General features: G+C 38.9%; 1 protein-coding gene across 2 annotated transcripts in view; it reads right to left on the minus strand.

Annotated features, from left to right (window-relative positions):
* Positions 1–1,188: 1,188 nt before the first annotated feature.
* Positions 1,189–24,073, minus strand: part of LOC149172517 (riboflavin biosynthesis protein PYRR, chloroplastic-like) — a 341,086-nt gene continuing 318,201 nt past the window's right edge. The window contains exon 9 of one of the 2 annotated variants that reach the window (XM_089424340.1): positions 1,189–1,978. In XM_089424340.1, the coding sequence (XP_089280466.1) occupies positions 1,700–1,978 (279 nt within the window). In that variant the 3' untranslated portion in view covers positions 1,189–1,699. Of the gene's footprint in view, positions 1,987–24,073 lie in introns of both variants that reach the window. The other variant, XM_089424341.1, reaches the window with a different exon arrangement.

The raw sequence follows: 24,073 nt of genomic DNA on the forward strand, positions 1-24,073 counted from the left end.
TTACATATGTCATTATGAAGACCAAACCTAGCTACATATTTCAACAATCGGCTGCACTGGTTTTCCCTTCAGGTTTTTTCCGAGAACGTTAGTCTAAAAATATTAGTGTCATTTTTATTGTGTGTGCATCTATTTTCTCAGTTCTAACATTTTATTTAGCTTCCGCAGAATTTAATTGTGAAGAATTGCAATGTAATTTATTAGTTATTTGCCATAATAAATAAACTGCATAATTAATCAATTAGAAAAATAAATTTCAGTTACAGCAATTTAAGGAATTTTCACAAACACCCCTACTCTATGATAATCTCTTGATGCTCAAACTAATGAAGAATTTAATCATCCATGAGCATGCCAAAGAGACACATTGCCAATTCATCAAACAATATGTAGAGAATGGAATTATTAAATTAGTGTTATTTCACCAAAGACCAAATTGCAAGCATTTTCACCCAATCTTGGGATACTGAAAAGAAGTGTCAAATTTCAATGTAAACCTGTAATAGTTAGTTAAAAGACCATCAAGGAAAGGTATTAAAGTTGATGTCAAATTATAATGACCAATAATATTTCATACAGTTATTAATAAAATCAATTCCATTTTAAATTATTTTTAGCTTTAAGCTTTACTCCACTTTAATGTGTCATCATTTTTTCTATGGAATTGAATATGTACTTCTCTCATTCCTAGATAATGCAGCCTTTCTACTCAATATGGTAGAATTGTATGGAGAGTGGCAAGCAGTAATAAGGGTATGAATCAGCCAGTTACCGATTATCCTAGATTTAAAAAAATAAGGGTATGAATCAGAAGTATGCCTTTCGCCTTTCTCCTCGTGTTTTTCTATCATTCACAAATTCCAGGGAAAAATCTCCCCCCCACTGCACCAAATGAAAGATGATTGTAGGCCAGTGGGGTGGGGAAAAGTCGGGTCAAAGGTTATTTACCAATCGGCTGATCCAACCTCCTGGATGTCAACTCTTTACATATTTCATTACAAACCTGAAAGAGTCGAGCCAGAGGTAACGCTCAAGGATAGAAATTTTTGTTTCCACTTAACTGATAAAGGACTTCGTAGATAGAAGGGTAATGTAAAGCTTGTGTAAGACATGTGAAAGACAATCTCCAGAATGCTTTGTTTATTTGTAAAGATACCATGACAACATTTCTAAATTTAGATTTCAACCTTACAATATACTTAAACCATTAACTTCATTGACATTTTCCAATTTCATAAGATGCAGCCATGACATTACAAATGTTGATTTTCCTTCCTTTTATGCACACTCTTGTTTTTCTTGTTTTTGCAGAAAGAGGAGTGTGCATACTAAATCTACAATCTGAACCTTAATTTTAATATCTCTTGCCATCCATATACCTGGTAGCATAGCATTGCCATTACAATTCATTTTAAAACATGAATTGAAAGGTTAAGATTTGAAACCATTCAAGCAATTGACACTAATGTCATATACCTCTTTGATGCTCGCAGTTATGCCCAGTGGAACCTCAGCAACGTTTCTCAAAGGAACTTCAATCAAGCAAAGGGCTTTAAAAAATAGCAGTAGCTAACTACATCTGAAACTAAGGGAAAGATCCCTTGTCAAATGCTGGTAATTTTTTTCTGGAATATCACAATTCACATATAACATACACAGACAAACAGAAAGCTTTCGTTGCTATATTTATCATTTACTTTCATGTTCTTGATGACTGAATTGCTGGTAATTCCATGCCATAACTGTCTGAATTGTCTCCAAGGATCTCAGCGCGTATCCTCATAAGCAGCCTTCCAAGGTGATTCATACCTTCTCCTTCTCGACCACCTCCCCAGAAGAGGTCATGAGGAGAAGCTTCAACTAGAACAGATCCCGCAGTTGAAACTAAAAACGAAGACAAATGGGAATAGGTGGAAAACTTGGACTTTAAAGCCCTGTACATAATATCAACCTTAACAGAGCCCCAATTGTGCCGTACCTGCATCACTAAATGAAAAATGCTGTTAAAGAAACATAGTAAAAACCATAAGAAATCAAAAAGTAACATCATAGATGGAACAAGTTTACAAAGCAAAGTGGAGCTGTCATCAGGAACAGAGACCCACTAAACAAATCCTTTATATAAAATGTGGAAAACTTAGATTCCAGATTGCTGTCTGTATCTTTACAAAACTGAAACATAGCAGGATAAACCTTTCAATAAGGAAATTTTGTTCACAAATTCTCTCATGAACAATCAAGTCATATGGCGTTGTCCTTGTGGGACTACGGTATTTACTTCTATGTTTCTTCTCTTACGCAAACCACTTATTCAAAAAGTAAGTCCTTATTTAAAACAAGTAATAAAGCAATCTAATCTCTTCTTTTGTGTCTTCAACAAATAAAGCAATCTCTTTTCTTGTTTCTCTAACTAATAAAGCGATCTAATCTCTTTTTTTATTTCTGCAGAGCACTACGGATGCACTGGGCATTGAAGCCAAAATGATTTTATAACATCATAAATTACAACAAAGCATGATAACCCTGTATACACACAATGTACAACAAATATGGGTGTGGAGTATAACTCTCCCAAAATTATAATAATGATTAATTGCACAACTCTTTAAATATTAGGAGAAGAAATTCAAAGAACCTACTACATCCTAGTAGGATGATCATAAATCAATGTGTAAAAATAACTCTATTGACCTCTTATATTTACTAGTTCTCATTCATTGCCCATGTAAGGCCACTCCTAGAGTGAGCTACCATTTACATATCAATTTTACCCTAGTATACCTCATTAGGAATCTAGGATAATTACCTATATGACATAGTGCCCCATTTTGAAAATAGTAGATGATTTTATACAGGATGAAACCAAGTAATAGGATCTTCTTAGAATTTTGCTTTTTCGTTTCTGTTGTTAATTATCAATACCGTCCCTAATAGATTCTTTCCGATGTCAATTTTTAATATTATGGAGTTGCATCATCTTTTTCTTTGATTTTAAGCATTGTAATAACTTCACCAATATTTTTTGTAGCTATTGATCCTTGATAATAGCTTGTTACATGATCGTTCTTTGCTCTCACATTCCATGAATGTTAGTGACTTTGCCCTAGGCTCCCTTGGAAGTGTTGATGTGCACCTCCTCTTCAATGTGCAACTCCCCCCCATTTTAACACTATCTTGGTAATGAGGATGTTGGTATCGTTTCACAATTGTAGAATTTTATTTTTTGTCTTCTCACTTATCTTTAATCTTTTTTTCTAACTTCTTAACTCGTTCTATCTTCCGCACCCTAGGTCCCCTTGCAAGTGTTGATGTGCACCTCGTTTTCAATGTTAAGGTATTTCAGGTAAACTTGACTTGGTCATAGAGTCAATTTACCATTGGCAGTTTTCAGGCTCCATGTTTTGATAACCCATGATTTTTCCCAAGGAATTTTTATGTAATGTAGCCCAATGTTACTTGGGAGCGGGAGCGGGGAGCGGGAGCAGAAGCGGGAGCGGGAGCGACCATTTTCAGAAGCTCCCGGTTTGGGAGCGAATCCGGGAGCGATTTTTTAAAAATATATATATATTTTATATTTTTTAATTTTTGATACATATATGTCAACAAAAACATGTAGAATGATGAAATAGACATAAAAAACATAAAAAAACATAAATTGATCATTGAACCATATCACATCAATCATCTAGAAATTATAATCGTCATCAACCATGTCCACAAGTTAGTAAAATACATATTACAACTGCAACATATTGAGTCTTATAAATCATGATTCATCAAATTCAATATTAAAGTTTCAACTTCAAGCTTTCAGAATTGAAAATTCAATAACATTTATCATCATTGATCACCAAAGTTGTACTTGTAAGCCAAGTTTAACCATTACAAGAAGTAATATCGAAGATATTTCTAAGTCCTAACTTCTAACTGTTAACATGATATGAAATGTAAAAAATTTATAAAATGAAACATGAATAATGAGATGAAATGAAACAACTTTAGTCTTTCACAAAGCATCATATTCATAATTCATAATCATTACCAATGAGTTATAATTGCCAAGGCCCAACTTCAAACTTCAAATTTTCATTGTCACAGTGATATAATGTTTACAAAAAATATCATAATGTCATAATGATATGAAAGAGTCAAGAGTCAAGAGTCAAGGACTCAAAACTCAACAGTTATGAAAACTAAAGTCTAATAGAAACTACAAAAGACAAGTAAACTGTAAATCTACAAGTGGCCCTTGCCACGAGAGTCTCCAGGAGTATAAGTAGGTCGTGGTGGTCTTCTAGGAGTCTCCCGCACAGACCGACGACCAGAACTAGAGCCTCCACGCGAGGGTGTCGATGCCGATGGAGGTGGCGACAGCAATGGAACAAGACTCGGGCCCCGAGCACTGCTACTGGATGGTGGAGGTGGAGGTGGCATGGCTGCTGCAGCTGCTTCATTTTCATCCCTTACAAGCTCCTCTTCTAGTTCTTCAATATGTACAATGCCATCCTCCAAATTGTCGTCCTCAGGGTGATTGTCCCAAATTTTATATGTGGGATCTTCATTAGCCCGATCACAGTAATGGCTCAACAACCTCAAGTTGTAGTGGACATAAACCAAGCTTTCTGCTCGGTTTTCATTGAGTCTGTTTCTTTTCACATTATGTATATAACTGTAGGTGCTCCAACACCTCTCTGCAGAAGAAGAATTTACAACCTGTGAAAGAACTTTTTTTGCCAATTTTGGCAAAAGTCCGTGGCCGCCATATGTTTCCCACCATGTGAGAGTATCAAATTTATCTCTGTCGTCCATTGCATGGAAGTTACCATACAAACCAATGCCACTGAGGTATTTGCCTATTTCAAGGCGCACAGCTGCACATTCCTCCCTGTCAGGTATCAATTTTTCTAATGCTTCCAAATATCCTCTAGTTACCTCTTGATCTAAGTGGGGTTTGGTCCTAACCCCACCCCCTGCTGCAGGTTTGCCCAACCAAGATGAAGAGTAGTATTTTGGCGTAAGGATATACGCCAAGCAATGTAGTGGAACATTAAGCTTATTCCACCGTTCACACACACAATCATGAATTAGTTTGTACAAGTTGGGATCTTTATTATGAACAATATCTTTTATTTGCCCCAACATGGTATCCATTTGCTCATACACCTCGCCAATCACTGGTTTGTCTGTATCTGCAAACCGAATCATGTGATAAATTGGCTTGGTGAAATCCAATACCTGCCTCACACTTGTCCAAAACTGCCCATCAAGAGCGGCCTCCTCCACCATTTCAAAACCTCCCATGTCAGTTGCGTTTGTAGCCCTTTCCTTTAATACCTGCCAATGTGGACTTGATACCATGCTAGCTAATGCCTCTCTTACCTTCACAAGGCGCCTGAAGGTGAGGTAATAGCTACCAAATTTTGTCTTCGCAATCTTCAGCAACACCAATCTCGAGTGATTGCGGAAAAGGCCATGGGTATTGCTATGATTTGTAATAAATTTTATCATTTGTTTGCCTTTCTTGTACAAATCACCAATCCATTTGTATTGTGCATTTTTGTTTTTGACAATATCATGCAACAAAAGGTTCAATGTGTAAACCAAACATCCAGACCAAAATATGTTGGGGTATTTATCCTCAATAATTGCTCCCGCTGCCTTACAATTAGCAGCATTATCAGTGATGACTTGGATGACAATGTATGGGCCAATACGCTCAATTGTTTCAAGTAATGCTTCTGCAATGTTGATAGCGGTCTTGAACTTGTCTGAGTAATCATGTGCAACTAGAAAGATGGGACCACTAACAGACACAGCAAGAACACTTATCAATGGCTTGCCTTTTACATTTGTCCATCCATCAGATACAATGGACACCCCATAGTCAGTCCAAGAACTTGTCATTTTATTCAAAGAATGTGATATTTTTGCTTTTTCATGATCAAGGCCAACGGTTCTTGCCTTGTCATAACCAGGGCTCTTGTATCATTTAGGGGCATCATTTATGGCAGAAACCATTTCGTTCCAATAAGGTGAGCGTAGAACATTGAATGGTATCCCACATGCATAGAGAAACCTGTAAACTTTTGAATCCACATCATTCCTACACCCCTCATCAAGGAAATCTGATATGGTTCTACGGCGTAAAGATGATGACCCTGTGCCTCCATGTCCATATCCACTGCCTTGGGAGGATGCTGAAGGAGTTCTTTGTGAGCTTGGTTCAAAGAAACCCCTTGATCTTTTTGTTCTGTATTGGGCTTCCTCCTCTTCCTTTATGTATTTGGCTCTATCTGCTGTTGACACCGCTGCACAAGTTTTGATTCCTATTTGTTTCTCTCCATCCCATGGCCTTTTCCCGCAGAGGTGTCTTCTAGCACGGGTGTATGAACCTGTGTAATCAGTGTTGCAATGGGGGCAATGAAATTTAGTGGTTCCACCCCCTCTCCCTGTTTCAGCCCTTTGAACATATTTCCACAGTGGAGTTTGGTCTTGTTTAGTTTTTTGAGGGTCATGTTCACCCTCCTCCACCTCCTCCTCACTGGGGTTTTCACCCATTTGACTTCCTCCGGCTTCTTCATCCACCTCTTCAGTTTCAGGCCCCCTCCATTTCCTACTCTCCACCACCATAATAACCATAAAAGGGACCAGGAAGAGGAAAATGCCAATAAATATCCCCAGGTCCATGGTGTTTGATGTTTGTAGGGTTTGAGTCTTGAATCTGCAAATTAATTTAGTTTATTGGGATTAATTCATTTAATTTAATTTAAATACATGATCTTTAAACTCAAACAGCTAAATTAAACTAACCAAATTAACTACCTAACCAGCTAAACTAACTAAATGATTAAGTTACTTATCTCTGCAGGCTTGCTCCTCGCTCCTTGGCACTTGCTCCTCGCTCCTCAGCTCTGGCTCCTTGCTCCTCAGCTCTTGCTCCTTGCTCCTTTGCTCTTGCTCCAGCTCTCAATCTCTTGCTCAATGAAGTTGAAATGAAATTTTTTTGGCCCATTGGGCTTATAAAATAAAAGAAATTTTCTAAATTTTTTTGAAATTTCGGGTCCGGCGGATTTTTTTTCCGCCGACCCGCTCCCGGCTCGGTTGAAATCGCTCTCGGAGCGATTTTTAATGCCCGGGAGCGATCAGGGAGCGATCGCTCCCCGATCGCTCCCGGGCATTAAAAATCGCTCCGGGAGCTCGGGAGCGATCGCTCCCTAAGTCGCTCCCTGACAGACCAGGGAGCACAAATTTTTTTAAGGGAGAGCGCTCCCGAAAATCGCTCCCGTCCGGGAGTGATTTTCGGAGCGCGCTCCCGAGCCGCTCCCGCCCGGAGCGCAGTTCGGGAGCGGGTTCGAGGGGGGGGGGGGGGGGGGCGCTCCCCCGCAACATAGATGTAGCCTATTTAAAAGTGTGAAGACTCTATTGTAATTTTCCTTTGGTCCAGGAATAGTAGATCCATTATTCAACTGGTTTTCCTGCAAGGGTTTACATGGTAAATATATTGTGTCCATGTTGTTAATGTTTATGTGTTTATGATGTATTTAATTCTCTCTTATTTCTACTAGTAACTAGTATCAGAGTCATGGTTATTGCGATAGAAAATATGTGTGAAGAAAATTACTTGTTGATTGTTGCATGAAAAGAAATATTTGTGGCAGAATCCACCTAGTGATCGAGGTGAAGAGGGAGCAAATACCATGCAAGGAAAGATCATGAGTTTTGACTCAAGAGGAGCATTTGATATTCATTGTTGAACTTCACATGGGTCAGCAAAGGAAGTGTACAAAAGTAGACTTGCTGGCATTGTTACTGCAAATTTAAATAAGAGGGATATGAGGTCAAGTTGAAGCTGCAAAACAAGAGCAAGAGCAACAAGCAGGGGTGTGAAAATGCACCTTGAATTCCAAGATTTAGAGCCTAATGAAATGTTGTTGCTAAGAAACCAAGAGTTGAGAAAACTGGTTTAGTGGGTTGTTGGGATGGATCTGTCGGATATCGTGTGGATCTGGAAAGTGCAAATGGTGTTGGAACTGTTAGAAAATCAAAAGGCAAAAAATATTTTTTTACTTTCATGATAATTTGTGATAATTTTAAATTATGTTGTCTTCTTTAATCTTCTCTTCATCAAGCAACTATCAAATCAAAAGGAACATGAAGATCACATGAACAATAGAACACCATACGTTGGCTCTCAGCCAGGGCAAAACCTATTTTCTAGGGGAAATCCCAATCAAACTCTTCTTCTATTATAGAACCAAATCAAAATGACACAACCAGTACTTGATAAGGACTTCCACCATACACCAAGTCAGCCCTCAGAAATATCTTCTTTCAAAAGAGTCAAAGTCTTTCTTCAAAGTCTTCTTTCAGATGTATCCTTTGCAGAGTCAAAGTCTTCCTTCAAAGTTTTTCCAAGAGTCACAGTCTTCCTTAAAAGAGTCAATGTCTTCTCCTTCTGAAGAGTCAAAGTCTTTCCTTTTGATGGTTAGTTTAACAAGTCAAGGTCTTCCTTCAAAGAATCAAAGTCAACGAGTCAAAGAGCCTTTCTGCAACTTGACAAAAATTTTGGCTTCCCACTTCGGGTATGCAACTCGGCCTGCAGTTTTCAGTCCTGCAATTCGCACAAATCCCAAGAAAATTTCTCATGTGTGAGATAGATTAGGTCAGAATTAGGGTTTTTTCTTTCTTGCTTGGATTCTTCTCCTTTCTTCTAGTCTTCGCTCTTGATTTCCTTTTGTTTTGGGTGCAAATCAAACTTAGAGTGATTGATGCCATAATAGGTCGAGTTCTCCTCTAATATATTCTCATCTTGAGTGATCGGATGGGCTTCTTTTGGGCCGACTTCACTAGCAGGGATGACTTGGTGTTGGGAGTCCAAAAATGACACTTTAAAAAAGAAATTAAATATTTCTTACTTGGTACAATGTGCCCATAAGGGTCTTGTTGCACACTTTTTTTCAAAGGAAGCAGATATGCCAAAAAAAAATCAAAGGATCAGTTCATCAATCATCAGTTTATTGAGTCATTGTAAAAATGTAAATGATGCTAGTAAGACCGTGTATGTATGTAACAACCTAGGTAAGCATATTATTTTAGCAAGAGTTTCATCCTAGGAGGTTTTTCGTCTCATTGACTCATCTGTGTTTCTAAACATGGATGGTCGGCAGAGTTTTTCCCTCCAACCTCACCCCAAAGCACAGATGGAATTCTTCGTCAATGTCTTAGGTGAGTCCTATTGTTTTAGTCGAGTCTTATGTAAAAGTGGTTTGAGAATAAATTAAGCTAATTGGCTAAATTACTTTATTACAAATCACTTGGTCCACTAGATCATATTGTGTCGCAGAATTAGGTGTGTAATTTGAGGGTCTATACCGAATGGGTGTTCCCCCTTTGAAAATTGAATTGTAATTATCTTATATAAAAAATATTTTAGTGCATGGTCCCTCGTACTTGGACACCATGACTAAAATATTAGAAGGTGGAAACAATTATTAATCCCCTCAAGTGTCAATTAATTAAATTTTCTGGCAAAAATTATATTAAAATCCTAAGCCAAAAATTTAATTAATTAAAGTCAAAATTAAAGTCTTAAAGAAATTAAATTCTCCAATGTTGGAATTTCTAAGTCTAACTGTTAGAAATCCTTCCTGTACTTTCTGATTTATTTCTTCCTACTTGTTCTGTTAATTAACAAGTTATTTACCATGTAAACACTGAAAATAAATACAAGTACAAACTCAACACATACAGAGCATCAATTGAAGGAAAAAAACAAGCAACAAGTGACATCGTTATTTTTGGACTAATGTCCCCGGAAAAACCCAACTCAAGAAAACCGGTGCAGCTATCTGAGGGTTTTATTATTAAGCAGTTTCAGAATACAATTTGGGTGCCAGAATTGGCTCATCCAACAGAGAATTCCCTCGGCAGTAGTACCTCTCAGTCAGAGACAGGTATCAGCCCCAATCTGCCCCACGAAATCTTCCAGCATCAACCTCTAAGGTCTGCGTCAGCCTATCTGGCCCAACGTTATCCTTTCTGGGCTCCGCATCAGCCTCTGGAGCCTCTGTGCCTCTCACAATGGCCCTCCGCAGGCTCTACACAGCTCCTGGCTGCCTCTACGTGGCCTCTAGCTGGCTCTATGTCAACCCTCTCCCGACTTTTGCATTGATGCTCCCAGTACTATCTCTGCCTCTCTGCTACCGCATTCACTGCCCCTTAGCTGCAACTTTGATCACTCCTTCGATTTCTTCAGCAAGCCATGTCCCTGAAAATCGAATTCTTGATCAACTTGCTGTGTTCTCCAAGTGACCCTCAAGCCTCCTCTTATATTTTTCTCGTTGACATTTCAGTGGTCGAGATTAAGTCCCTAATCAACGTATAAGATTAGATCTGCCTTGATCCATGACTTTTGGACCATTCTAACTCAATTTTATATTAATTCACATTAATATTTTATTTTCCCTAAGTTTAGACTTAGGGACTCCCTTAAAAATATCAATTATTTTAATATCTCCCAAATTGGTTAGATTTTGCCCAAACCATTTCTGGGTATTGGAGATCTCATGTGCTTTTAGCCTGTCCACCAATTTTCGTGTCTAGATCACATCCGATGCCCCAAATCAACACTCCCTCTTAGCGAGGATTGTGCTCTAGTAATACTCCTCACTAAGCATCACCCTAATCATCCGACATCGCTCCCTATGCTGATGCTAGGCTTGTTGCCCAACATCCTCTGCATTGATGCATCATGTACTACTACCCATGGCCCTGCCACTACCACTGCTGCATATGTATGACAACTCCCTTTGCATTTGTGTTGCTTCCCATGACCCTGTCACTGCCATTGCTGCATCTGCACTGCAACCCCTCTCATCATGTTGCATCGTGCTGCCCATAGCACTACCACTACTAACTGCAGCACTACAACTCAGTTACTGGGACATAAGTAACTGATCTCCCAACTCTGGCATTTCCGTTAGGCTAGAAACACTCCCGATGCTGAAGCTCCCTCTGTCATTGAAAAGTGCTCCCTCTCTGACCTCTGCGCTGTTGCAACAACTCTGTGCATCTCGTACCGCTGCCTCATGCTATCTTGGGACTCCTGTACTGTAGCTCCCTCTGTCGCTCCATCCGCATTCGTCTCTACCGACATCCGCTAGTCCTGCTACTCCTCTTCGTAGCAAGGTATAATCCAAGAAGTTGGGTACCTCGAGGATCCTGCCCCTCATTGCTTGTAGTCTGTTTGACTACAGCTCGATGTCTCCCCACTTCCTCTCAAGTGGCGTATGAGCACTCATGGCACAGTCATTATCTGTCTCCACTTCTTTCTCCGCTCTTGCTGGCGCTACCTTGGTCTTAGAAGCCTCTCCCTTGCTCTTCTTCTTCGGACGCTGGCTCGCATAGTGAACCAGTTCCCCACAGTGGAAGCATTTGACCTCGGAGAGGTCCTTTCGTTTCTCTTGCTTTCCCTCAGATGCTAGGGCAACATTTTCCTCTTCCTCCTTCTTGGTTCTAACCCCCTTGCCGCTGCTTCCTGCCTTGGTTAGCCTTTTGATCTCTTCTTGATGAAGAGCCGCTCACAGTTCCTCCCAATCTGGAAGGGTCGACTTGTCCAGTATGCTTTGGACAAATACCTCCCAATCCTCTAAGATTGCATTTAATGCAGTCCTCACCATCATCTCCTCATTCGACGTGGCCCCTATGGAAGTCAGCTAATCCCGGATCTCCTTCAATCGACCAAGGAAGGTGTCTATCTATTCTCCCTTCCGCATCTGGTATGACCGCATCTGATTTTCTAGTAGCATCTTCTTCTGCATGGAAGTATGCTGATACAATTTTGTCAAGGCCTCCCACATCGCATTTATCATGTCCTTTTCGGCAATATGTGGTACTACATGGTCCTTGACTCAGTCAAGGATGATGCTCTTGGCCCTCGCCATTGCCTCCTGGTACTTTTCGTTCTTAGCCGGGTCAACTGGGATTGCTATCGTGTTCAAGGCAAAGTGCTTGAGATGATTCATGTCTAGAACGGACAAGATCCTGGACTTCCAAACTATGAAGTTTTAGGCTCTATCTAGTCTGTCCTGATCTCTTACCCCATTCACTACCATTTCGTTGCTCCTCTTTCGACTCTTCCGAGTCTCTCTACTTCCCTCCAGGAAGTTCTCGGTGTGATTCCCTCTGAGCCTCGATTTCCCTCCTGGAAACCCCTCTGCTAATGTCGAGATGCCCCCACTCCGATCGTTAGTGCAGCTGCACCACTGATCTAGATTTCTTGGCTAGAAATCCTCGGCAGCAACTCCCTGGTCTTGTCTTGTTAGGTACTGTTCTGACCACAGTACCCCACCAGCTTCACTCCACAACTTACCCACAGCCTCCTATGCCCCAGCAAACAGAAGGTTAGAGCCTCTAAGCTCTATGCAATCCCGACACCAGCAAAATCCACACCTCCTGGCCATGGGTGTCAATCCTTCCCCACTGAGAAAGATGACCGGGCACTGTGTAGGTTAGGTCTGCCTCTCTCTTCCACTGTGCTGATCCTCTTTCCGGCTCGAACTGATGACGCAGACACTGTGTCACCCCTTCCTTGTTGTTTTTCCACTAGGAACAACTTCTGTCACTCGGGACAACTATTTCTGCTGTTGATGCTATGCTCGGCCGATGCCCTTAGTTATCCTATGATCTGCAACCATGCTCTGATACCATGTTGGAATTTCTAAGTCTAACTATTAGAAATCCTTCATGTACTTTCTGATTTATTTCTTCCTACTTGTTTTGTTAATTAACAAGTTATTCACCATGTAAATACTGAAAATAAATACAAGTACAGTCTCAACACACACAGATCATCAACTGAAGGAAAGAAACGAGCACACAAGTGACACCGATATTTTTGGACTAATATCCTCGGAAAAACCCAATGCGGGAAAACTGGTGCAACTATCTGAGGGTTTTATTATTAAGCAATTTCAGAATACAATCTGGATGCCAGAAATGGCTCACCCAACAGAGAATTCCCTCGGCAGTAGTACCTCTTAGTCAGAGACAGATATCGGCCCCAATCTGCCCCACGAAATCTCCCAGCGGCAACCTCTAGTTTCTGCGTCAGCCTCTCTGGCCTCTGCGTCTCCCATGCTGGCCCTCCTCAAGCTCTGCATAGCTCCTCGCTGCCTCTACGTGGCCTCTCGTTGCTTTTGCGTGGCCTCTCGTTGCTTCTGCGTGGCCTCTAGCTGGGTCTACGTCAACCCTCTCCCGGCTTCTGCGCTGATGCTCCCGGTACTATCTCTGCCTCTCTACTACTACATTCACTGCCCCTCAGCTGCAACTCTAATCACTCCTTCGATTTCCTCAGCAAGCCCTGCCCCAAAAAATCGAATTCTTGATCAACTCGCTGTGTTCTCCAAGTGACCCTCAAGCCTCCTCTTGTGCTTTTCTCGTTGACATTTCAATGGCCGAGATTAAGTCCCTAATCAACGGCTAAGATTAGATTTGCTTTGATCCATGACTTTTGGATCATTCTAACTCAGTTTTATATTAATTCACATTAATATTTTATTTTCCCTAAGTTTAGACTTAGGGACTCCATTAAAAATATTAATTATTTTAATATCTCCCAAACTAGTTAGATTCTGCCCAAACCATTTCTGGGTATTGGAGATCTCATGTGCTTTAGCCTCTCCACCAATTTTCGTGGCTAGATGCATCCGATGCTACCCCAAATCAACATCCACGTGGAAACATTCGTGGGTATCAAAGAAATTAATTTTTGGAGGTCCCCCACCAAGGAAATATTAAAAATTTCAAGAAAAATTGGACCCTTGGACCATGTTGGTTAAGTCAAAGTCGATTTTTTGAGGAAATTGACTCAAAATAATTAATTTTGAGCTAATAAAAAATGGGTTAAATGAGAAATTCGAAAATTCCTCAAAAACAGTGGAGATTAAGAGATGATCAAATATTTTTCGACACCCGATATTATTTTGACAAGGATCAAGCCAATTTTTTCCACTTTGAGGATTTATTTATAAATTAAGAGTCATTTGTGTCTTAATCCATTAGATGTTTGGCTAAGAAAATTCTGCAGAAAAATTGATGTAACCCTACTGTGCCGCTAGGAACATTATTTGAATCATCATAAAGACTTTGGGGTGCAGTTCATAGTGTTTGTTGTCTACTGATTTGTGGTACGTGCTAGGTATGGGCATTCCTATATTTTGCTTAAATATTTTTTGAAATTTGTTTTTCATTAGATGGGGGTAAGATCATTCTATTGGTAGATTTTGGGTTTATCTTAGTTGATCTGATTCACCATATGTCTAAACAAGCTTTCTTGAAGAAAATATATAGTGTTTGTGTTAATTTGGGGTAGCATTAGATGTGCTCTAGGCCTCAGATTTTGCAGGGAGGCTTGGGCACATGTATTCCAAAGAACCCTTAAAGCGTTTTCGGAATTCCACCTAGAAACAATTTTATTAAAATAATAATTTTTTTTTAACGGGCCCCTAAGTCTAAACTTCGGAAATTAAAAATATTAATGGGTATTAATCTAATTGTGGGTGTAACTTCTAGAAGAAGACGAGGATCAATCTAAAATGATTTTAGCCATTGATTAGATTTTAATCTAGGTCATTGAATGTCAATGAGAAGATTATTTAAGGAAGCTTGAGGGTCATTTGGAAAACACACTTAGAGATCAAAAGATCGAATTTCTGAAGTGAGAAGTTCTCAGGAGGAAATTCTGATTGAGTAGATTTCTTGCAGTGAGGGGCAGTGAGTATCTGGAAGAAGGAAGTTTTCCTGGGCCGAAGAGTACGAGGCAAAGAGAGGGCAGAACGACATCCAAATAGAGGCATATATTGACCCACGCAGAGCTGACGCGGTGGCAGCGCAGGCCTTAGAGGGAAATCGAATTCCTGTTGAGGAAATCGAGTTTCAGTAGCTAGGAGTCAGGGTGTGATATTGGGAGGCAAAGATTCGGATTTTTCAGCCAGTAGAGGGTCTAGATAAGGAGTAACATGATACCCAACAGGGGTGACGCAGGAACTACGTGGGAGTGATGCAGTTCTGCGTAGAGGGTACGTAGAGGCTCTAGTTCAGTGCGATCAGACTTAGATTCTCCTAGTGACAGGGTGAGAGCACTTCACCATTCGTTTTGTTCAGTTTCTCTCTGTATTGGATTGCTAGTTGAGCATCTAAGAATTGCACTCAAATTTACTATTGCATAATAATAAAACCCTCAGATCTGCGGCACCAGTTTTTCCGCATTGGGTTTTTTCGGGGACATTTGTCCAAAAACAATGATGTCATTTGTGTTGTATTTTCTTCTTGCTCAGTGTCTTGCTTCTGCATAGTATTTAATTAAGTGAAGGTTGCAATATATATGTTTCGATATTTGCCATAGGAAACTGCAAATAATTTGGTTGATTAATTTAACAAATAGAAGAAACATTATCAATTGCTGCAGTAGGGATTCCAGTTGAGGAATTTTCAAAGTTTGCAGGGGCTCCAATTTCACAAGTTGTGGACGTAGGCTCACCTTGTTTGGACTCTGAATCATAATTTTAAAAATCGGTCGGCATGAACCGAAAACCGATCAAACCGGTCGGTTCAATAGGCAACCAGGTCGAATCGGGCAAAAAACCCAGTTTAAGGGCTGAATTCACCAAAAATACACAAAAACTGGACCATATCGTCTAGTTTATGGTCAAACCGACTAGTTCCATCATAAACCGGGCGGTTTATTGCCAGGCCAGCTACAAACCCCACAAAATGCAGTTTTGTGAGTTTTGACGTTGCTTCGAGGGAAATTTGGGGTTATTTTCCTCCAAAAATAGCTCCTCCAAGAAAAGCATGCCTACCCTCTCATTTGCGTGATACATCTCAACCCTAGGAATGTTGGCAATTAATGGTAATGCAAAATTCTTAAAGCAAAAGTGATATTTCCTTTATTTTTCATTTTCATCCTTTTAGTTAAATTTTTAACATTACCATGAAATGGCTCAGGATGTTTGAGAGTGGTTTCGACCTCATTGGATTTCATATGGAGAAACTAGAATTTTAGATTTCACTCAAAATTCAACAGACTTAATGGTTTTCAGGATTTCATGGTTTGGGGGTTTGCAATGTTTCCATTTGATTCTATCATGCATGAGGGTATGAGATTGGCATTTGATCAAGAGCATGAAGCCCTTTAAGAACCTTGATGTTGGTGGCATTGATTGTTGAACTTTGTTGATGTTGGTGGTATTGATTGTTGAACTCCTCTACCATGGCCTTAACAAGAATGTACCCTTCACTCAAAGGAAAACAACTGGTTAGGCATGCTAATCTTTTTCTACCACATTATAAGGTTGAGGAGATGAACCCTTCACTCAAACCAAAATCATTGATTAGGCATGTTAAATTTTTCAATTTCTATCATGTTTGAAGGTTGAGAAATCCAAGTCTAAAGACTTTGAGCTAGATGATGTTTATGTATCTCTTGTTGATGATCCCATTTCTAGTAGTGTTGAATCAATGATGAGTTTCATGAGTGACCATGTTGATCAGTGATTTGTAGTTTTGATGTCTATTTTTGCTACTACTACTACTACTACTACTACTACTACTAAAGTTGTAGAGGAGTTTTAGGAGTCCTCAAACTCTGAGCCATATTATTTATGTAGCTCATGTTGATGATCCCTTCTCTAGTAGTGGTGATGAGTTTGATCATGATGAGGAGTGATCATGTTGTTGATCACTGATATGTAGACTTGTAGTAGGTCAGTGGCCCCATAGCTTAGAGCATTATTTTCGGACTCTAGAGGTCATTTAGAGCCTCATTGATTATGTATTTTGTTGTTGATATGTATTGCACTCGGTGCCATTTTGATATATTCACCTTTATATGGTATATAGATAAGCAAACCTTGCATATTTAATCTTTTGGTTTGGAATCATGGTTTTAAATCTTAAAAATAGTTTTTTGATTAAAAATTAATTATTTCATGTATTTTTTTAAATATCGGTTCATTTAGTTCTAACCAATCTTGGTTTGAAACCTGTTTTATGAGGTGCACCGGTCCAATCACCAATTTCGGTTTTTAAAACTATGCTCCAAATATTTATATGGTTTATTTAATTTCTCTAAGGATGTAGCTTGCATTAATTCTTAGAAATACACTTAGCCATTTATAAAAAAAATTCTAAAAAAAAAAAATTCTCAAATTTTTTTCAAAAGCCTTGTATATTTGTACATTTGTAAATTATTTTTTCTAACTGGGGTTTTGGTGTTTCAAGATTGTTTGTATATACTGGGGTTTTGGGCATTTATAAATTTATTTTTGCAGGCGTGATCAAGCAAGAACAGTTGGAATAGAGCTAGATCTAGGTCCTTGAGGGTAAGATCTAGTCTCTAAAAAATTTTGCAAGGTCAGCCGTTGAATAATTTGCAATAAAATTCAGATCTTAAACAAATTAAATTTTTCAAAGCTGGGGTTTCACGTTGTTTAGGCTCCTAAGCCTAGATCAACCCTCTCCAAGGCCAATGTCCTCCTCTCAATCCTCTGTGTCATCCTTTTAACCCCCTGCGTCATCGTTTTTCAGCCCTTGAAGGCTGGTCATGAGCACTAGGGCCCTCGGCCTCCCTTTCTAACGCAGCTGCAAGCCTTAAGGGCTTGTTTGCCCTAGGCAGTAGCCTCCTAAGGCCTTGCGACCTCCTCTTTAGGCTGGACGGAAGCCCTTAGGTTTAGCCATGGGCCTTTCTTGAGCCTATCCTCCTCCTCTTCTGGGCCCTTCCTTGGCCTCTTGGCACTAGCCGCTACCCCTTTCAGCCTTTTCCTCTCTTCTTTGGCCCTCTTCCTAGCCCTAGCTTGCTCTCCTTCATCCTTAGTTAGCCTCTGATTTTTTCTAGGATTGAATACTTGGAGGTTTTGCAGAGAAATTGGCCCAAAAATTTGTGTTTTCAAGTGGCATCATCATTGGAAAATTTTGGGCAAAGTTGGAAAGTGATATTCAAGGCCTAAGGCCTAAGGGTTTGATCTTCTAACCCTTCTTACCTCACTGTTTTTCTTCAGCAAGTAAACTAATTCATAGCAGTGGTAAAATTTCATTTAATTTAGCCTAAAATCTATTCATAAGTTGTTTGACACATTAAGGAGTTAATTGCATGAGTTGGGCATTCTTCATTTGGCATAAATTCACAAGTATTGGTGACTGTCATCTCTGCATAATTGAATAATCAGATCTGATATACACTGAATATTGCATTATAAGAGCGCTAAAATTCATAAATTTACATTGGCAAGTCATTAGGTAGCTCATTGGTCATTTTATCTTTCATATTACTTGGCAATTTCTTGGTTTGAAATGATTTGTCCACTGCTGCCCTAAGGTTAATAAGTGCTAACAATTCTGAAGTGCTACTGCAATTATTGTTTATTTGGAATCTAACATTTATTTGTCTTGTGTTAGCTATAAGAATTGTCAAACTTTGCACTTGAATCACTCACATATGCTCTAAATCCTCTAATCTTGTTGATGGTCTAAGTTGGTATTTTGGTTCAAGCATTGTTGAGAAGTTATTTGTGCTCTAAATTAAGAATTTCATGCATCTTAAGAAGTTTTGGTAATTCTATTGTCTATGTTGAGCAATCTGGGTATCTTAAGTTTTGTTTGAGCATATTTGGCATTTTCTAAGAGCAAAACTGTGGCATAATATTGTTGATTGAATATCTTAAGTGATTGGCATCTTGTGGATTTGACATTGGCACTAAGTTAATTGGCAATTTCTTGGTTGCCAGATTGAATTTGATTTATAAGTACTATTGTCTTTAAAAAATCATCATAACTTAAGTACTTAAACCTTAAGCAATCTTAACTAAGAATCTCACTCATTAGCATTGCATAAACATTCTAGGCTTAACTTGCACTAATAATTTACCTCCAAGCATAAGCTTGGTTGATAGACTCCTAGGACAACCCTTTCTCATTTAGCTTGAGGGATTCATCCCTTTTAGTGGTTAACACAGTGGCCTTGCAGTCATCAAAGCCACAATTTCTGTAGCGTTGGAGGCATTGGGTGGTTGGAACACAGAGGGACGTATCGTTGACTAAGTCTCTGCGTGCTTCCCGTTGGCTTCCTTCCCACAACCTACTCGAAAGACTGGTCTCAAAACAGTTAAGGGGGAGGTTCTCATATAATTTAAAAGTAACCAAGATCCTTGCATTACAAATAGATCTTAGGACTTGCATAGTGTTGTCGCACAGATTGTCCAGGCAGCGCGACAACGCTCAGACCGGAGGATGTCACCCTGATCCCCGATCCCTCCGTTTAAGCCGTCTCCCTGAAGCAGGCTAAGGGGGGTAGACCCTATGGAAAAAAGGAAGACCAACTGGGAACCAGTTGGCTTGGGAAATGCAGCAGGGGGAAACAAGCACTTGATTAGATTTTTAAATGCTTAAGACCAGTGCCTTATGGAGTTAATGAAAACCAAGTAATTAATTAGTTGCTGCTGCTTATGAAGTAATTTAACGGTCGCTTGAAAATATTTACAAAATATCAAACATGTAACGACCATTATATAATCCAATCAATGATTAATTTTACGAGATGCAAGATATTCAAAAGATGCACAAAATTCTAGCAATTAAATTTCAAAAGATCAAATACTTTAAGCAACCACGAAATTTAAATGCTAACCAGCTTCAAATAGTTAATCTCCAGATATAAACATTTAAGCACATTTAACTATACCACAACAGAAAAAAGACTTTAAAAGGAATTTCCAATTTTTAATTAGTCTTTTTTCAAAACTTTTTAATTTTTAAATATTTTTGTTATTATCTTTTTTATTTTTTCATTAAAATATAAACTAGATTCTAAAATAAAACAAGACTAAACAAAAAAAAACTAAGGATTAAACTTTCTATGCTTTTTTGGGATTTTTTAATTATATTAAATTTCTAAATTTAAATTCTAAATTAAATAAAACTCAAAATTATTAAAATCTAATTCTAAAATCAAATCCTAAACTAAACTAGGACCAAAATCTAATAAAACAAAATCTAAGTATATAACAAAATGAAAATCTAATTAAAAAAAAAAAAAACAAAGTCCTAAACTAAACTATGCACTAAACTAAAAATAAAACTTAAATCTAATCTAAATCTAATGCTAATTTTATAAAATTCAAAACTAAAAAAATAAAAAATCGAATTTTTTTATTTTTTTTAGATTTGTGAATATTAAAAACACACTTCATAAAAAAAAGAAATACGCTATCCTACCCTAATCGAAATATATATGAAACAAGCGAAGTGTATTGTTGGTTTACTGCAGGTTTGGCATATGAGGCAGCGTGGAGAGCTTCAATGGCGGAAAGTGAGGGTTGAGCCGCACGCAGGCAGAAGTGATTGGACGACCAGCAGATGGGCAGCGAACGTGTGACGGAGTAACAGTTCAAATGGACGCGGATTTTGATTGATAAAACGCAGGTTTAGGAGCCACGACGGAATGGGAACCAGCGCAGATCTGGAGATGGCGTGGGGCAGAAAGGATGGTTGCGTGAAGGAAATAAGGGATGGACTTAATCGAACACCACACAGGTGGAGAAGATGACTGCGTGGAGGGGAGCTGAGGTTTTCGGATGAGGAAGAGAGGGAAGACCTGGCAGCGTAGAGGATTTTTGAAGGCAAGAAAAACTGTAATTTCCTTGCAGGTGGATGCTGGGCGGCGAGCAGAGGCTGCGGGTGCTGGACAGCACTGCGTGAGGGGTAAATGAGAGTGAAGGCAGCGCTGGGGTGTGACGACTGCGCAGGGAGATTGAGACTGATAGCAATGGTGTTTGCGTGAGGAAGAAGGGAGCAGCGGGGCTAACGGACAGCGTTGGAGCAGTCACGTGGATGGAGGATACACAGAGAAAGGAAGAGATGCAGCGTGAAACCCCACCAGGCAGCCAATCGATCTAAAAAATCGATCAAAAATTTCACCAGAACTTAAAATTATTTTCCAGAAATCTTAAAAAAACTTTTAAACCGCTCTGCTTCAGATTTCTCAATGAAAACTTTCGAATGACAGTTCCCAGATTTAAAATATTCCAAAAAAAACTTGGACTGCAGGAATAATGCCTCTGCAAGAGATGACTCTAAGGCCAGATCTTACCCTCCAGGGCCTAGATCTGGCTTCAAAATCAAATTTCGACTTCAGATCTGCAACCTGCAACCTAAAAACAAACAGCCAGAACCCGAATATGCAAAAAATAAATGAAGCCCTAGAAACCCTAAAAACCAGCTAAATAATTACAGTAATTACAAACTGAAGGCTCTAAGCAGCCAGATTTATCATTATGCCACAGAAATATTTTCAGAATTTAAATTTAACGTGAGATGCTTCAGAAAACCCTTCATGCATTCAAAGAAAAATTCAAATGATAAGCCCGGGATCAAAACTGGTTGGGCTCTTTAGAAAATGCAATCCGAGAGTTGGCTGGTTCAGCCGAGAACTTCCCCGAACGCCTGGTAATCTCAAAAAAAGGATTTCTTGCACAACTTAATTCAACCATTAACAAAGAGGGAGAAAACGATACTAAAATCCAAATCTAATGGAGATACCTACCATCATATTCAGAAATTTAACTACCATTCAAACCCTAGCGATTAAACAAGATACCTGCATTTAAAATCACTCTTCATAAAGCTATCGTCCATGGCTGAAATTAAAAATCATGCACAGAAATAAAACATCTTACAGCATTTGCGGAAGAGTAACACCAACAAGATTTCAACCCCAAAGTCTTTCTTTATTGCACAAAAAATGACTACAAGAGAGCTTTCTTTAGCCAAGACTCACAGATCGAATGATCTCAAATGACCCCTGACACCCTATTTAAAGGAAAATTTCCAACGGCTAGTTCGAGTGATCCATGTCAAAGTGATCTCAACCGTCGATGAGGATCAAAATCTCTTTTAATCTCATCCGTCGAAATTTCAAATGCATTTTAATATATTAAAAAATTGAAATTTTGCATTTATTTCCTCAAAACTTTGACTTATTATTATTTTATTTTTCAAATTTTTATTTATTTTTTAATTTATTTTTAAATGTTATTTTATTTTATTTTTATTTTTTTAGTTAGTTTTTTATTTTTTAATATTTTTATTGGACCCTCGAACCTAGCCTTTGGAAAAATCTCCTAGGACCTAAGACTTATGAGAGGATAAAACATCTTCTAACCCTCAAGACACTTTACATCATGACTTTTACAATTTTACATCTCAAGGGGGGAAACCCATTTGACATAGACCCTCATAGACTACCCAGTCTTGCGACACAAATATAATCTAGCAGATCAAGCAATTTGTAATAACCTAACCAAATAATTAGGATTATTTCCAAATTACTTTTACATAGACTCAAAGCACACTAGGATTCCCCTAAGATTCTAATGACAAAATCCATTCCGACTTTGGGGTTAGGCTAAAGGAAAACTCTGTCGACCATGGGTCGGTGAGACAAAAAACCTTCTGGAACGTAGATCATCACTAGAAGATTAGGTTTACCTAGGAAAATACATACATGACACAGATCTGCTAAGATTATTTACAATTTACACATGCAGACTAGGTTTACAACATAACATGATTGGGCTGATGATAATAGTCGAATGGCATGGACATATCGATCAAGCGCTATCCCTTTCGTGAAAAGGGGTGTACTGCTATGGGTAGTTGACACGTAATGGTCAACATCTGGCTCTACTTGGGGACACGTTGCTGCATTGTAGGAATGTGAGAATCCAGAATCTGCACCCACACAACACACCACAAAACATAAGTAGCGTCCATCCAAAAATCATCATATAGCATTAAGCACAGGAAAGATATAAGCTTTTCATTTATTAAATATCTAGTAACATGAAAAGTAAATCTAATCCTAAAACAGAAATGAAAATGCTGAAAAAAACAAGGAGTAGGGTTAGAAATACAGAGGATGTCCCATGGCATCAGATGTGTTCAATATAGTGTATACTGAGCATTTGCCTGCTTTCAGGCAAATCTGTCGGCTGCTTATCGGATGTGCCACGTCCAATTCTGCATACGGTAGGACTTTTTCCTATCCGAAAATCAAGTTGCTCGCGGACATCTGATGTGTCAAATCGCCTTCTCGTTCTCTTTTTTTTTGCGTTTTTTCTTTGTGGCAGGCTGTATCACTGATGACGTGGAACTTTCTGCTTCAAAGCTCTCAGATGAAGTATGTAAGATATGCATGACATGTCTTTCTTCATTTCGCATCTAATCTTTATCGTTTTTAATTTTATCTGGATCACCTTCAATTAACCACTTTTCAATCGAACCAATGACCTCCTCATAATAAGATGGAGCTTGTTGCAGCAGATAAGGAGGCTTCTGATCTGTTGACGTTTCCTGGTTTCTTTCATCCTCTGACCGCTGTTGAAATTTTTGTACCTGTATTGTAATGGCATCCATCTGGCTAGAGTGTTCAAGCTTCATAGCACTGATTTCCTTGGCATGGTCTTCTTCCATATCTTTTATTACTTTATCGTTCTTTTCCTTTATGGTCATCAAGCAATGTTGCATAGAGTTTATCTCTTTCTTATGATTTGCTTGCACGGTAGCCAACTGATTATTATGATCGAATGTCATGATAGTCATTTCTTCATCCATAGTTAATAACTTGTTTTGCATAGAATTAATTTCCCTATCATGATTAGCTTTCATGGTTTCCATTTCCTTATCTCGCTTTTCCAGGTGGGTGTATAAAGTTCTCATATTGTTGGCGTAATCAGTTACAAATTTTTCTTGATTGATCTCCATATTTTTTACCAGCCGCATTAGTTCTTCTATAATTTGCTTCTGATTTTCCCTTTCATTGTCGACACTGATTTTACAATTTGTCCCTGCTTTTCCACTATCATAGATTTGATCTGGAATGGTACAAGTGGATGGCACATTCTAATATGAAGAATTGTCTTGAAATCTTTCATCGACAGTTGGACCCTTCATACGATTACTTTCATTCTGTTGCACCATTTTAGGGGCACAAGGCGAGCTACCTTGATAACCATATCTATCT

This window comes from Pinus tabuliformis, chromosome 4_2, assembly GCF_031772625.1.
Source record: "Pinus tabuliformis cultivar Carrire ecotype Pingquan chromosome 4_2, CPIR1, whole genome shotgun sequence".
In the NCBI taxonomy this organism is placed as follows: domain Eukaryota; kingdom Viridiplantae; phylum Streptophyta; class Pinopsida; order Pinales; family Pinaceae; genus Pinus; species Pinus tabuliformis.